Genomic DNA, 17,125 nt, shown 5'->3' on the forward strand with positions numbered 1-17,125 from the left:
TCTATTATACGCTTTTAAGAAGAATCTTCTATAGCCATGTCTTAAAATGCAGCCCTAGAGACAGCAAAGACAAAATAACAGCAATATAATTATCTTAAACGAATAGCAGCTTTGGAGCAGGATCAAAACTGAGGGCCACGAAGCCTATTTTCTGTTCACAGAAAATACTGTAGAAAATACTGTATTAAGCAACACAACCTCAAAATTCACCAGGTGGGATGAAAAAAAAGAAAGAATAGGAGGAAGAATGACAGTTAAAATGGATTTTTTTTAAAAAAGGTCTAAAAAGCAAAGTGGTTTCCGATGACTTAGAAGTGGGTAAGTGATTCAGAAAAGTTATTTCTCTACTTAAGACTGCCAGATACAAAGTTGTCATTAAGTTAATCTACTTTATATTAATATGATTTACAAATTATCATTGGCAGAACAGCTTCAAGAAACTTCGGATCCATGAAGTGCCAACTCTCAACCTCAAATATGTAATTTATATAGGTGTCTCAGTCTATCACAAAAGAAACACGGAATGTTAATATACTTACAGTTCCACCCATGTGAGGTGGCAGATACTCTCCGCTAATGTATTCCTGCACATCACTCTTGTTTGTGAACTTTAACATGCTTATTGCATCTGGGCCAAGCCAACCCTTCACAATTTTAAAAGCAGCTTTAAAAAAATAAACAAACAAACAGGAACATGTAAGTTGTCAGGAAGGTGGGGTTTTTTTTTCCAGTGCATTGGTAGACCTTACTGAACACAAGTGAGCTACCTCCCATAAGATATGGCAGGACCTGCTGTGAAACTATCTACTATAATAGGGATGCATAGTGCAAGGAAAAGAGTATTATTTACAGAAAAAATAATTTATTGACATATACTTTTCCATAGATGAATGCAGTTAGATCACAGGCCCTCACAGAAAGAATGTCTGAGTTAGTAAATTGTCTTGGAATTTAGCTCAGAAAGTACTGAGGGAGCAAAACCAATTATATTTCCAAATCCGAGGGAAAAGAGGTTGAGAACGATATGTATACACTCTTCTTTGTGGAGATGTTTTGCTGCTTTAAAGAACAATTGTGTATGTCTACAGAGGATTTTCAAACACCACAGTTATTTCAGTGATGGTAAAACATGAACATACAGAAATATATAAAGCCAGCACTTAAACATGTATTCATATAGTAAAAATACAGGAATAACATGTTTCTCATATACATTATAATTAAAGACAGTTACTGAAGTACACACATCACAACATATGTAGTAGTATCTGTACCCCAGCTCAGGCATCTATCTTAAATCATGTATTCTACTTTTTGGCTGGTTACAAGTGCCCATCATTTGTTGATGACAGTATTCCTAGATTATGAACAGACCTAGCTTTTAAAGGAAACAGTTTGAAACATTCAATGAATAGACTAAATATCAAGACTTCCCAAGCTTTAAAGATAACAGGTTGAATACAGACTCCATTTGAAGTATGATGTAAAATACAATGCTAGAAGGAAAAACAAAAAAAGTATGCAATCCACTAACTGAAAAATTTAAAGTAAGTGTTTAACAATTCTCATCATTTGGTGGTATCTACACAGAGCAGAAAAGTGCTTCTATCTATGCAGTAGCATAAAAGAAAAAAAAATCATCAGCATCCAAAAAATAACCCCCCCAAAACCACGAAACCAAACAACTCACCATTCATTATCCATGGCATTTCAAAGATAACTATCTTTGCTGAAAAGACAAAAAGAGGAAACAGTCTTGAATGCCAAGTGTTATATATTTCTCTGTTTAAGAGAAAGCACAGCAATAATGGTCATGTAAAAAGTGAATACTCATTTTTGGAAACTTCCATGTTCACCTCCCAGTAGAAGCAATATTGTATAACTGTATAAATCTATTTCTATTATTATATAAAAACACCTTCCAAGGAAACAGCTAACACTTAATAAAATTCTAAGTTATACACAGTTTATACACTTCTCTGGGATACTACTTTTCTGATATACTGTTACTTAAAATTAATCTTCCCAAATAAGGCAGATAGCAGTAGGATTCAGCCTGCCCTTTAAAAGCAACTATTGAATGGAAAAGGAAGTTTGACACGTATATTCAGCATCCCTTCTTCCTAAACAAATAGCAAGTGTCTTTGTAAATCTACATTTTTTCTAAGCTTCTTTGTTTTAGCAGAAGTCTGAAGAGTTCTTTGACTCTTGAGTGTCCCAAAATTTCTCCTGAATGTCAAAAAACCATGATGTCGCACTTGTCTTTAAATTTGGTATAAGTTTTGAACTCTGATCAGCAAGGTGAAATTTAATATTCAGACTTTGAGCAGCTGCTATACAGGTTTTCAAAATTTACAGACACATTTTCACCTAAAATGACCCATTTAAGATGAGCTAGCAAAAGCTATTTGCTGTCCACTGAAGAAAAAAATAAAAAAATAGCACGCAAGTACGCAAGTTTTTTGAAGCACACACACAAACTTGCCTAATTCCTGTCAAGAGTAAACAACTGCTTCCTAAAATATTCTATAGCTATTCATTCTTTGTCCCCTGAAGACTCATAAAGGATACAAACTGTCATGCAAGTTTGCACAGCTCCTAACCAAGTAGTAAGTAGCAAAGTTAAAAACAGGCCAAATAAGTTCTATTAGATTTTTAATCCACAAAAACATGTCTTAGATTATTATTTCATGAAAAGCCAGTTAAGTTTTTATGAATATAAGTTTATTTACAATATAAAGTTGTGTTGACTCATGAGCACAAAAATATTCTGAATCTGTAACGTCCATGTGTTTTATGTAGTTGCCACATAAAGCACATGCAAAAGGATGACCTCCCCCCCCAAGACTTAGTTTTCCCCCCATCATCTGTGATATTATGAAATGCTATTATTACACAAGTCTCCAGTGCTTAAGAGCTAATACACGTTACTTACTGAGAAAGTTTGGGTAATAATCTGTAAAACAGTTGACAATAAACCGAACAAAATCCAAGTCCTAAAATAAACACAGAGAGTGAATGTAATGTAAATCAGAACATGAAAAATACAGGTGTAGTTAAGCTAAGGCATTTACTGAATAGCATAAAATACGTATCTTGTAACCTATATTCAAATTGTACACATACTACAAACATCATCCTAACTCAATGCAATGCTTTTCACTTCATCAAAATGTTGCAGGATTGTGGTCAAACTTAGCTTTATGATCTAAGAAAGAAGTCAACAGACCTATTCTAAGTGGAGTAAGTTAGGTATCTAAAGTACTGCAATAATATCAATGGGATTTAAGTTGTACAGGAAAGATAAAGGAAAAATAAACCTTTAGCACTAGAGAAGCCTAACAGATTATCGCAAAGCCTTATAAGGGAGAGCATTAAACATTTCCCTTCAATAACTTATCTTACATATTGTTCAATATACTACTGCATTAGTTTGTGGTATGCAGAAAAATTGTGGCCAGAGGCAGCTCTCGAAAGAGCTGCTTGTATACCACCCATTTTCAGGGTACTTCCATTCAATGAGCAGCAGCACTGAAAGAGTACAGCAAAGTCTCCATTGCAAAATCCAGGTATGATAGAACTGACTACACAATAAAGGGCAAAAAAAGGAATTTTATGAAACAGATATAAATAAAGAGATGCTTTACTACAATAAGGTACTTTGGTTAGGTGGGAAGCCTGCCATGAGTACTCTTACTTTCCCCAGTCCTTCTAACAGGAGTGACCACTACCTATTACTTAAAAAATAGTACAAAATATATTGTTGACAGAGGATCCAAAGCCTGTTATAACAGTAAAAAATACTATGGGGAACAGGCTCCTAAAGTGATATAAACAGGCTATTACAACATTTTCAGACAGAGAGAAAAAAAAAACACAACACCCTGCATAAGAGGATTACCCACAACCTGAAAGCTTTATTAGTAGCTTCAGTAACTGAAAACTAGCTGAAAGCTTATCTTTAGAGACAGAAGGTAGCCTTAATACAAGTATTTATCTCAACTGGCTGTTGCTTTTACTAAATACAGTATCTTTCATTTAACAGCATAAAAACATAGTGATAGATTCCCAAGAACTGATTAGAATCTCCTGTACATTAAGAAGAATGCTGCTTTTTATTCCACTGCCTATCCAAAAGCAGCACTATCAGATATTAGGAGGATGGATCCATTATTGTGATCAAGGTCTGGAATTAGAAGCACAGATTTCAGTAGACCATTCAATAACTTCATCTATTCTAGTTACATGAACTGGTGCAACAACTCATGAGCTATTAGAATTACCTGGCTGCAGATCAGTGATAAAAGATGACATAGATGTCTATAGAGATCTACGGAACAAACAAAGCAAGCATGCTCTGGAAAAGAACTCAGAAATCCAAGTTCTTTTAGGATAAAATTTTTCAACTCTACATGAGTATAAACACCCATTAAAAATATATTTCTGTTCTGTAAAACATGTTCTAACTACACAGCAACACTGTACAATGGGACACTTATGGACAGTACTTGCTGTCTCAGTGTTATCTCTGGGATTCCCAAAGACATTAGAAAAAAGTTGCTTCAAGATATGCCCCATAAAACCCAAATCAAGCTGCTTTTTCACATCAAGGAAACTATTAAAATCCTCTATTCTTGTTATATAAAAACATGGCTTCTGTATCATCTTTAGGATTGTGGATAGTACAGATAAGAGCACCAATCCTGCCTTGCAAAACTGAATTAAACCATATTTATTTGTTAAAATATCTTCTCAAAAGCTTGTGACTCTGTATTGCATAGCTGCAAGGTCCTAATGCACTATTAATCTTGTCTGAAAAAGGCAGAAAGGAAGCTTTTTTTTCCTTATATTTAAATGCATTCCCACTACACTACAAAGAAGGAACAACAAACAAGTTTTAGCTATTGCTGTAAAAATGGCAGGATAGCATGACAAGAAATTCTTCAAGATTCTGTGAGAATAAGATTACTTTTTTTTTAATCTACAGACAATTTGTGAGATTTTTAGTTATTAGATTAAATCTATAAATATGTCATGATAGGAAAGATCTTCATCTTGCAGTCTAAACCAGCTTAGATTCTTCTTCTTAAAGTGGGTGCTAAAAATGTACTTCTCTATTGAACTCAGCTGAAGAAAATGACAGAGAACTCTGTAGATTTTCACCTATCTACATTAAAATTACTCAAATGTCACTTCCTGCACTGCTCCCCCCTGTTACAACATGTTCACATAGGGTGCAAGAACCACTCAAGCAAAAGCAAATACTGAGTGTCCTCAAAGGCTACAAAAATCCAGATGTCGCATAAAGCCAGATACTTACATGCTTTGTGAAAGTTCTAGCGAAAATGAAGATACTCAATTACTGGTTTTCCAAAGTAAGAACATTCCATGGCGACAAGTTTGGGGGAAATTTTAACATTTCACAGCATTTTTTTTTAGGATCAGCTTATGAAATATTATGGCCAAAGAAACAATAAATAAAGGTTTTGAAAATTTAAACCCCCACAAATCACATTCTTAAAATCTTCTGCTTTTCCATACAGGCACAGACCTTAACAGTTCTTACGACTATTAATTCAGGAACCATTCTTAAATGCATTTTTAAGTTTCATGTAACATACATGAACATTTTCTAAATTCCAGTGAGCATCTAAACTTAAATATTCTCTGAAGTTTACTTCAGGATATCATTCTCAAAAATTTCAGCCACTGCATCTTTCACCACCATCCCCTTTTTCCATCCTTCAGTCGACTGACTGGTTTATCCAAAAAAGAGGATGACAATAAAAACAAAGCTGTTGAAGAAGCAGCCAGCAACTGTACTCACAATAAAAGATGGCTCAGCATATTGCATTTTGGGTGCTTAAAAACTAAGTTCTGCTACTATCATATATGACAACAGACAACCCAAGCTGGTGAACTACTGTATATAGTTATTTTGGCCTAGCCACCAAACTAAAACCAACATTGTGCTGCACAAGACTTAAAGTTTGATATATAATAAATGATTTTGGAAACTGCTCATGTCATGGGAAAAAGCCCTACATACCACTGATGTAAGCAACTGTTACGATATTTAGATGTCAAGGACTGCACAGAGACTTCTATTTTTCTAGAGACATAGGTTACATAATTCAGAAAGCAATCAGAAAAGCACAATAAAAATACTTACTATGTGACTGATACCAGTTTCAGACATATCAAACACCACTGTTAAGGGCTTTCCATGATCTCTCTTGGCATAATGTTCTAACCAAAAAGCTACCAGTTTCTTTTTCTCAAGCTGCTGTTTAGGATCTCTTATATGATGCTTCACTCTGAACCAAACTTGGAAGAAAAACAAATAAAAATTGAAAAAAAACAGATCCATATTAACAGAAAACATTATGCAAATAACTATACAAGATGCACTGAAATTTATTAACTCCTCCGAGTTTGCAGTCCACACTTCTACTGATATTATGGCCACTGAACAGCCAGAGAAACAACTGCATATTCCCCACCTTTTCCTTGCTCACATTTTAATAACAGGAATTTTTAAAAATTGAAAATACAAACAATTACAGCACAAACAGGAGAGTAGAAAAATACTTTCCATGTCTATAAAGGCTACTTTTTTCTGGATTATAATTTCATTATTTGAAATTAAATCACATAATCCTAATATTATGTTCTGCATATATTTTAAGTATTGTGATTGCGAAATCACACAGCATATTAAGTAGATACTGTAAGTTCAGAATTTCAAAACAATTTCAAACACAGGGCTCTTGTGAAAGTAACCAATAGTTCTTGAAAAACTTCTTTATACTTTAAAAAGTCCGGTTTACATAAAAGAATGAGAATGGAGAATGCAGACTCAAACGTTAACTAACAAGGAACTCTTCACTATGACACAATCCGAATTTGCACACCAAGTCAGATATTCTGACCCAAGTAACATTCACAGAAGAAACATTTCAGGTATGGAAAATTGAGACATTAGTTATGTTGCAGTGAAAATAAAATCAGAAATTATTTAGCCAGCTTTCACATTCTTGTCATGAAATGACTGCATAATTTTCTCAGTCCAAGCACTCATGCAAGGAACTAATGGTTTTTCCTACTTCTCTTCCCTCCCTATCTCACCAAGTGGAACCACCCAATATAACCACACTCAGCTTTCTAAGTGCTTATCCTTGAGTACCTTGAGTACCTTGGAAGACAAAAAAAAAATCATGAAGCGTAACAGAGCAGCAATTTTTCATACAGCACTGATAACTTATAATGATAAGAAAAGGGACAGTTTGACAAAACACAGTTATAGAACGAAAGCTGCATTTTTCTGATTTTTTTTTTTTTATAGAAAATTGTATTGGTGTTTAAAATACAGTCATTTCTGTAGAAAACTGGACTGTTCGCATATTTCTGGAAGTACACACTAGCCCATGGAAACCAAGGAAAAGCAGAATTTCAGATTTAAATTTTAGGTCTTTTTCAAGGTTCAACATCACTGCTTGGAAAGCCTCATGAGACATTTGCTTGAAAAGCCTCTTTTGCCTCACAGGATTTAAGCCTAATTAAAAGTAAATATGTAGCGCATTTTCTATGACTTAATCTGCTGTCATAATATTGACCATCTATTATATATTATTAAATAAAAATTTGGGAGTATTTCAGGCAATATTTACTGGTTCCCTATAAATTAATTCTTTAATTACTAGAAATTAATCATACAACTTGAGACTTCAACAATCCTGAGCTGTCCATGTGTTACTGAACATTCCAAGGACATCAGAAAAAAATGAAAAAAAACAAAAAACCAAAAAACAAAAAAACAAAGCCACTGCAAGAATGTGGGCTGCTAGAAAAGCAATGACAATGCACTGTAATGAACACTAACACTAGTCGTATACTCACCACAGTAGGTACAGAAACAATGTAAAGGAAAGTTAAAGGTTGCATTATAATTAGGACAGAGTTTTATGATTTTTGAAAACTGCTAATGAAGTTGCCTCATTGCACTTCTGTGACCCAAAGACATACTAAAAATTACCATTCTCATTTTTAGTAAAAACAGGTTGCCAGTTTGTACCTTCTTCTATTTTTAAAACATTTATTTTTTAGAATAGATGGTAATCTGCTGGAAACAAAAAGTAATGATCAGTGACTGAAAATATCATATTTTGTGTAACTTACATAATTTATAGCCCTCTTTATCATATCCATGCAGAAAGAGAGAACCATTTTCAAATAACCATTTTGGAATGACAGATTCTGTCAAGTCTGAAAAATGAAATGAAATGTTATCTCAGTAACCATATTAATAATCACATTGTAACTTAACAGATGTCACTAAAAATGCAGACGTCTAGCAACAAAACACAAAAATGTCTTTATAACCCACTTTACAAGACCTTTACTAAACTAATACAAATACTGAATTCTCTTGAAATCTTTACTATCTTCTTCCTCTCATGCTGTAGAATAGGATCCATTTAGGAAGAAGTAAGAATAAAAAAACCTGACGTACAACGAAAGTACTGCAAATGCATATTTTTGCTCATATCTGAAGCCCCTCTTGCTCTAACCTTTAATTTGGATTGTGAAGTCCTGTATATAGAGCTAACCTTCAAAACATAATATACAACTCAAGACCTATTCTACTTAGGGTAACAGACCAGTGCTACTATGACAATAACAGAACCCTGGTTTCTGTGGGGGATTTTGTTGTTATTTGCTTTTTTTAAGGACTCCATTCAGTGCTAATCAACATAAAAAGCAATAATTCTAATTCCCACCCCCTGCACACCCACCCTGTGGTACTTACAGAACTTTAAAAGGCACATTATGAAACTACATACAGAAATCAGTTGTCGCTCATTAGAAAAGCAACGTACACCATCAAAATCGTTATTTAACATAGCTTACCATTAACTGTATATTCTTTCCTCCACTGAAAGCTTTCATCAATCATCTTTAATGTATCATCCACAACATCATGACGCCAAATCAGATAATTTTCAATCCATTTATCATCTTGCTGAAGTCTTTCCACATCTCTAGAATCATATTTATCTGATTTATCTACAAATAAATCAGTTATTGTAAGAATATAGCATTTGCTATGAAAACATTAAAAGGTTTTTCAAGTCTCAATATAAGCATCTGGTATGTACATAGATTCTTTTGCAGTCTCAAACTTAAGCAAAGCACAGCACGAGAAATTGATTAAAAATACCTGTTTACTGTGGTGACATCTAGGAACACTACAAGATTATTCTCACTAGAAAAATATTTTATGCAATTCTTCTTAAAAAAAAGAAAAGAAGAAGGTGTGTGAAGGGAAAATATAATTTTTTGAAAAAAACCCAGGTTTCTATAATTGACATAAAATTAGTATACAGTCTAAGAATCTGTGTACTGATGAATGTATATTGTATACACTAAGCATCATTAGTTCAAGCTTGACTTCTCAAACTTATAGGCATCAGAAAGCCAGACAACAGATGTTAAAATGACTATTTTTGATCACACACTATACAACACTGCATTAAACAAAATTGTTTTCTTTAACAGGACTACACATTCTACACTTGTTAGAAATTGTTACCTTATGAACACAAATTACCTGCGATGCTAGAGCAGTACAAAACCCCCAAGGTTCAAATTCTTCTTGTATCAGGTTAGCAACAGGTAATAGGTTAACATGCTTTAGGAAGTACTTTGGATGAAATACTGCTGCTGCTCCTTACTTTATTTTCCTCGTCTTAACTATTTTTCAAACATAAAAGTCTGTAAAATTGAATATCTAACTGGTCCTATTTTTTATTGTAGATCTCCTCAAACAAAGGCTCAGTTTTTTGATCAATGATCCTCTCTGTGAGAGAAATCTGCATAATTGGAATGTAAATCAAGTAAGAGCCCATGATAGAAACAGACTTCTGAAAGCAATAGACACTGGTACAAATCTCTTTGCTGGCTACTAAAAACCACATAAGCTCTTAAACTATTCACTTAAAATTCTTTGCTACTAGCACTGAAAAAGTTAAGACTGGTTGTTAATAAAAGAGATGTTAATTTTAACATACTGGAAAGACTGTTCCTCTGTCAGTAGCAATAAATTCAAAATAGCTACTTTCAGGACAATCATAATCTAACTATTTAGAACCACTACCGAACACTTGTAGGGATGTGTATTTCAGACTTTGTAACTCTGAGAAAGATGTTAAGAAAAAAAAACACCATTAAGTTTTACTACTATTTTTAGTTTTACTGGCCTACATGCAAAGGTATGACCTATTTTACTTGTCTTTCTATTTATATTGTTTCCTGGCACAAATTAGCTAATATAACCATAAGAATACACCCAGTTTAAATTCATCCATCCACTAGGAGTTATTATGGTTGCACTCCCCCAGGACATCTCTTCCCATCCAATCGCTTCTCATATACGTTATCGACTCAATTCCTTCTTCATTAGGTCTCTAATTTCTCCTTCCCTGGATCACATCCTACTACCATACCTTGGTACCTTAGCCATGCCTACAGTCAAATCCCACTTTCCCTAATTTTAGTCCTACTTTCTCCTTTCTGCCCCAAAACCTCCAATCCACTGAAACCTCTATTTCAGTTCCTTCTCTCATTATTTCCATGAGAAATGTCTGTTGCACCAGACAGATCGTTCCCTATATTCTGACAAAGCCTATTAAAGTGAACACTCAGCATAAGACTGAAATGATGTTTAACTTTTCTGTGGCTCTAAGTCAACAACAGACAGAACAAGTTGCAAAGATTTTGGGCTTTCAATTTTGTAAAGTCTCAATTTTGAATTGTCTCAAAATTGAAGTCTCAAAATTGAAATTTGATTATCCCCCTTTGAAATTTAATTTACTATCCCCCCCAGTGATTTACTATTTGGACACTTCTGCCTGAGAAATGCTAACGGTAACTAGTTTCAAGTTGGAATCATAAAAAAATAAAATTGGAGAGGATTTCTGCAGGTCATATCAGTCCCAACTCCTGGCCACAGCAAGGCTAACTGCCAAATTCAAACAGGTTGCTAAGTACCTTTTTCAGTCAAGTTTTGAACACACAAAAGGGCAGAGAGATTCTACAGCCTCCCCTCATGTAACATGCATTCCAAAAACAAATCCTCTTCAAAGATTTTGTCATATACAATGAACTAACTGGCACATTCACAGTCAATTAAAGGAAAAGAAGCACTTCCTTCTCTTAGCCATGGTATGCTAGCTGTTCTATACTATATATTATTCAATATGGTATGTTGACCATTAAAGCCACACACTGCTACCCATAGCCACAGTAAAATAGGGCTTTGCAAGAACAAAGATTTACTTTAACATCAGTATTGTATAACTCCAGTGCCTGAGCCACCTCACTCCAACTTGGTTTAATAATATCTAAGACACACTAGCTTGCAGCTAAGAGTGACTGCAGTTCATCGATCAGCCAAGTATTTTTCTGAGATTAGTTCCATGTATACCCTATTTTTATACGGGATTTGCGTTCTGTGCAATTAAAAAGCGATGCACCAACAGGTAAACTAAGAGGATAATATTTCTGGACATTTTCTTTGCTCCCAGTATCTCTTTGAGCAGAACTGTCAAAATGACAGAATAGTAGACTTTGTATCAAACAATAACTTAAAAACATTCACAGAGCATTACATGGAACGTGCCTCAGAACACACGTACCTGAGCCCCTAACAAATGTTCCCAAACTCTGAATTAGATAATATTAAAAAATAATAGAAACATAACTGTGAATGCTTGAAGAAAATGAAAGTGAAAGCTGAACAGAGAAAGCATTTTATCCAAACTTTCAGCATCAATGAAAAGTAAGCTGTATCCATACATAGGAACAGCTGAAAAAAAATCAAATATTTTTCCTCTATTCAGCAACTAAATTCTCAACAAGATGACACACATAATCTAAATTTACGTATATACTACAACACACACTAAGCCAGGAACTAGTCAAATTCTGCCTCCTAAAAGAAAGGTGTTTTATCTCTCACATATAAAGCAGAGTGACATGAAATTGCTGGAGTCCTACCAATAATCCAGTCATTGAAAATACATTAATTCAGAGAAGGAATTCCTCTTCAAAACTGTGTGTTTCCCACCATTCTGTAGGCATCTGGAAACTTTTTTCAAACAATGAAAATTTGAGTTAGCAAGAAGATGGACCAGATCTCAGACATAATTTTAGAGGTTTCAAAGTTCATAGTTTTATTTAACCTTAATTTAAAAACAGCTACTTGAAGCTACTTTCATTTCCTCATTAAACATTTGAGGTCAAGGATGAAGACTGGGAGAAGATAAAGTTCTGTTTGAATGCAGCTCTTTCCTATTAGTTGCCTGCCTTCTTTCTTGCTTAAGTGAGAAGTTCAGTTCTTTCTATTCTATTTCTATTCTCCCCTTTCAATAGCTGTCTTCAAGCTGAAAAACTTACAGTGGAACTCTACAACTTAATTACTATCTTCCAACATAAAGTATCCTGTATAACACAAGACAAGAGCTCTGAAAAGAACTACAGAATCATGCAGAACTAAATGAAAACAAATTTCACTGCCACAGCTTCACTGGAAGAATTAATGGAATTCTCTGACACACAAGTTGTAACATCCCTTCTCTTCACATTTTTTTTTAAGTGTCATCTACATTATCAGGAGACCAAAGCTGCACTGCTGTGCTTTCTTCTGGCACTCATGCTTTACGAAAGCTAATAGAAATTTGAGAATATTCAACAAGAATAGACTACAAGACTGAAGAGCAGACAGCACAGCTAAGTTCCACACTAAATTAATCCAGAGAAGATCAGAATTCACAACCTGTAGGAATGACTCCTCCCTTCAGAAGGAACTCTTATCTAGAAAAGAAATGTTATAGAACAAGTCATACACAAAGCTGAGAAGCGATAGCAACTCCATACCTTTGAATAGAGAAAAAAACCCAAAACACTTCATTGTACAAAAAATTAGAGAAAAAGCAAATTAACAAAGAATGTCAAGTGTTTCCATTACACAAAGCCTCTCAATTTAACTACTGCCTTAAGCTATTTCAACCAACAACTCTTGGGTCTGAAATAGTCATAATTATTTCTCTGACCTTGGCTAGACAAGAGAAACCCATTTTAATTGGCTGTACATGCTTAATATGTTAAGCTAAGTACTACAGCCATTCAGGTATGTGCCTCCAAGTGTTAGATGAGGAAATCAAAAAAGCAATTTAGAGAAGGTCAGTAGCCATGCAAGGACAGGGATGAAGAAAACTTAAGTATTTCCCTCAATAAGGAGTTATTTCAATAAAATCAAGCAGCAAGAAAGAAATAAAATATCTCCCTCCACAAAATGTGATAAATTTAAACTTTTAGCAAGACTGAACACTCTCAGTGACACTAAAGACTAATTTCGTTAGAGAGCTCAAGCATAACACCACATAGCTTTCTGCAAAAGTATGTGGTTTATTCTATCCATGTTTCCTATTTTATCCTTCAAGTATTTCTTATCCTGAAAGCCAGGAATTGGGGAAAACACATTTTTCAGAGCATAAATAGACATAACGAGGTATCAAAAAATATTACTATAACATATACAAAAGTCGTATCACTATGCTTTTTCAGGATATCCCATGTCTAAAACTTTATTTGCAACTGGCCAGTATGATTAACAAAGCACATTTTGCTACCAGCTTAAAGGAAGTCATGATGCAATTTAATCTTTTAAATTGGAGTTTGAAACCTCTCTTGCAAAATCTTTTTCTTTTCAATTAAGCTTTGCCTACAAGAGAAAGGAAAGGGATACAAATGGCAAGGGGCAGGGAATATAGGCAATACAAAATGGTAAATATGCAAATGGATGCATAGAAAAGACTTCCTGAATGGAAAAATCTACCAAGATTTGATTATAAATAATTTCCACCACAACACTAAAATGGAAAGCCATAAGCCAGAAGTAAAAGCTAATTTTAGAAAGCCTCTAAGGAATGAAAATGCACTAAAAGACAAGACTGTTTGCTAGAAAACACAGTTAGTACCAGTCAGTACTAGAAAATAATCCTTTTGTTTTCATTGTTCCTGTCACCACCCAAATCATTTACATCACCAACTCTCACAAAGGATCCAAACAGACAACACAGAAATTAGGCCCCCAAACTGCAAAGATAAAATGCTGTCCACCTACCATATCAGATAACATTTACTGGTCTACTCGACTAACAGGAACTTTTCAGTATTGGAAATATGCCTTTTAAATAAATGCAACAAGTTTCATTACTAGGGATATACATTCCTCACCTGAACTGGAGCTGTCTTTCAAATACAGCTAGAAAATTAACTGAAGAGGAAAAAACTACCACTGCAAGATCTCAGTTAACATCAAACACAACTTTGCAGTTAAGATCTCACAGTGGCCAAGCGTTCCTTCTAGAACTCCTCAATGGCCACACCTGGTGAACAACTTAACACAAGAAAGTTTTCATGAAAACTTTGTGGAAATGAACCAGTACGGTTCTCTGACGCCATGTTTTCCAAACTGTATCTATTAAAACAATTCTTTGATTTAGTCACGTAAATGAAACAACTGTATAATTTAGAAAACATTTTTGGTGCTTTCAACTCCTTAAACTTTTCTGATCCTACGTTGAAAACAGTCAAAACTAATGTATTATTTGTTGCTAAATATTATGCTAAATATTCCAACATGTATAAGATGTGGCATTAGATGTGATTTAATACTACGCTTTCCTTAACCAGCTATATATATTTCTGCATATTCTACTTCAATCTGAAACACTGTATTCTGCCAATAAATAACCTGAACCAAAAATCAGGATTTCAAAGGCCCTCTAAGATTTCATTTCACAACAAAATAAACATTATTGAAAGACCATCATAGCATTTGTGATCATTAGCAATCCTGTCTCATGGGAGGGAAACCAGTAACTATATATGTATGGAAGAATCACATCATAAGACAAAGGCAAATTTCTATAATAATCAGGAACATTGTTTTCCTCAGAAGGAAAATAAAACGGTGACAGCCGCAGCCCCCAGAATCAAAAATTCCTGAAAATTTTACTCAAACTCGCAGCTCACCCATAAATGGAATTAGGTTCATTCTGCAGAGGCCCACAGTTCTACGACCACACTAAACTTTCACAGAAAGTATCAGTTTCTCAGACTGCCTCAACAGTGGCCCTAGTTTTTAAAGCAAACTAAAATTGCTGGAGATTAAGCATTTGTACCTTTACAACACAGAAAGTCACATGTTTGGGAGTGTCTATCTCCACACCATTTTTCATGTAAGAGGAAGCATAAAAGAATAGATGTTAGAAGATACACAGCAAAGGCTGAAGGACCACATTAAACTAAAATCATGTGTTTTCATACTTGGATTGAACACGACAATGTTAATTTGCTTGAGGCATTCCTAAATTCGAGGGAGGGACTTCAGAATGTAAACTCAGAAAAGTCTTAATCCTATTTTCTTGAAAGGGCTAAGAGTCCTAAACCATGACCCAAAAATGGGCTTATTGAGAAAATACATTGAAAATACTGCAAATAGGATTACAGCTTACCTTGCAATAGTATTCAATTATTTTAATGGCTATAACAAGCAGCCCAACAGAGGCTTCACTGCAACTACAGAAACTTGTGGAACTCTAAGACTGTAAGGGATCGTTCAATTTAAAAGGTAATAAATACTCCCTTTTAGCAGCAACTGTCCCAAAGAAGTTCTAGGCTTTCTGAAGTTACTGTTCACGAGTGCAACTCTCGAATAATAGGATACAAAACAAGATGAACCACCTACCATAGGAAAATATACACATTAACTGCAAACATGAACAGCCAAAATAATTTATCAAGATGATCCTCCACTCTGCTGAGCCTCAGCTTTAAGAATGCCAAAGACATCTTTATTAACACAGAAATATCAAATGGTGAAATAAGCTCTCTCTCCTCCAAGACATTATTCTAATAATTTTGTCATCCTGCTAGATATATAGGTCATCTCTAACCGAGATCAAAGAGGTTTCCCTTACGGAAGTTAGCAGAGCAACCATATGAAACAAAGTTGTACCAATCTCAAGATCCTCAAAGTTTGCAAGAAAAATACTATAGCCAATTACAAATAAGTCATAGAAGCATGCAACCCTTACATAAAAAGGATAACAACGTAACCTAAATAATTCTGATCAGGAACATCAAAGCAAAGTATGTGCTTGCAGGACTGGGGCTTATATTAAAGGAGATGCATGCAACTCCTAAACTACTGGGCTCTTAGTGTATTTGCATTAAAAATTGGATAAAAGCGTGTTGTTAATAGATAGCCTTTGGACAGTCATAATGAAGTGTACTGCTTACTGCAGTTGTTAGCATACTCTTCTACTCTTCTATCATAAACAATGCAAATAAACCTTGAAATGAAGGAAACCCCTCCCGGGTTGGCCAGGTATTCCCTTTCCCCCAGGCATACCCGGCAACCTCCCTACCTTCATTTACAAGTTTAAAAGCATTTGCACTTGCGAGTTGGATACGCAGCATATTTTAATTAAGGCCATCAGGAATGTGAAGTGAAACTTACTCTTTCCTTGACAAACTGGTCGAAGTCAGAATTCTTTCCTTCACTTCCCCCCTGCTCCAACACCTCATGCTTTATGGTCGAAAAGCCCAAGCATTGCAGCGTCCCATACCCCACACTACAGCCAAGCAAACATGAATCAAGAGGACCTGGACCTTTGCCCTGGCATGTCTTGTTGCCCAAGACAGCGATCCAGCAGAGAGCACCAAGAGCCCAAAAAGAAAACCTCCCCTTTATGCACCATCCCCACCAGGCAGCTTCGGCCATCTGAAGAAAAGGCTGAAACATTCACTCATTGGGGAAATGTGGGACACAGGAAGCATACAAGGGAAAAGCAGCGACACCGGGAGAGTCCCTGAGACCACAGCCACAGAGCTCCCATCCCACCCCGGCCTCCACCGCCACGGCCGAAGTGCTTACCTGGCAAGTACTCCGCCTCGAAACGCCGCCGAGTCTCGTTCACCAGAGCGGCCTTATCCTGTCGCTGCTGAAGAAAAACACGAGACAGAAGCGGTGTAAAAGCAAGGGAAAAGCTGCGGC

General features: G+C 35.2%; 1 protein-coding gene across 2 annotated transcripts in view; it reads right to left on the reverse strand.

The window, feature by feature from the left end:
* Positions 1–17,125, reverse strand: part of MOSPD2 (motile sperm domain containing 2) — a 30,216-nt gene that overhangs the window by 12,786 nt on the left and 305 nt on the right. Inside the window, exons 2-8 of one of the 2 annotated variants that reach the window (XM_080612612.1) lie at positions 17,006–17,069; positions 8,911–9,066; positions 8,179–8,265; positions 6,173–6,327; positions 2,936–2,996; positions 1,691–1,729; positions 540–664 (exon numbers count right to left, since the gene is read on the reverse strand). In XM_080612612.1, coding sequence (XP_080468738.1) covers positions 540–664; positions 1,691–1,729; positions 2,936–2,996; positions 6,173–6,327; positions 8,179–8,265; positions 8,911–9,066; positions 17,006–17,069 — 687 coding nt within the window. Of the gene's footprint in view, positions 1–539; positions 665–1,690; positions 1,730–2,935; positions 2,997–6,172; positions 6,328–8,178; positions 8,266–8,910; positions 9,067–17,005; positions 17,073–17,125 lie in introns of both variants that reach the window. The other variant, XM_080612611.1, reaches the window with a different exon arrangement.

The sequence above is a fragment of the Psittacula echo genome (genome assembly GCF_963264785.1).
Source record: "Psittacula echo genome assembly, chromosome: 3".
NCBI lineage: Eukaryota > Metazoa > Chordata > Aves > Psittaciformes > Psittacidae > Psittacula > Psittacula echo.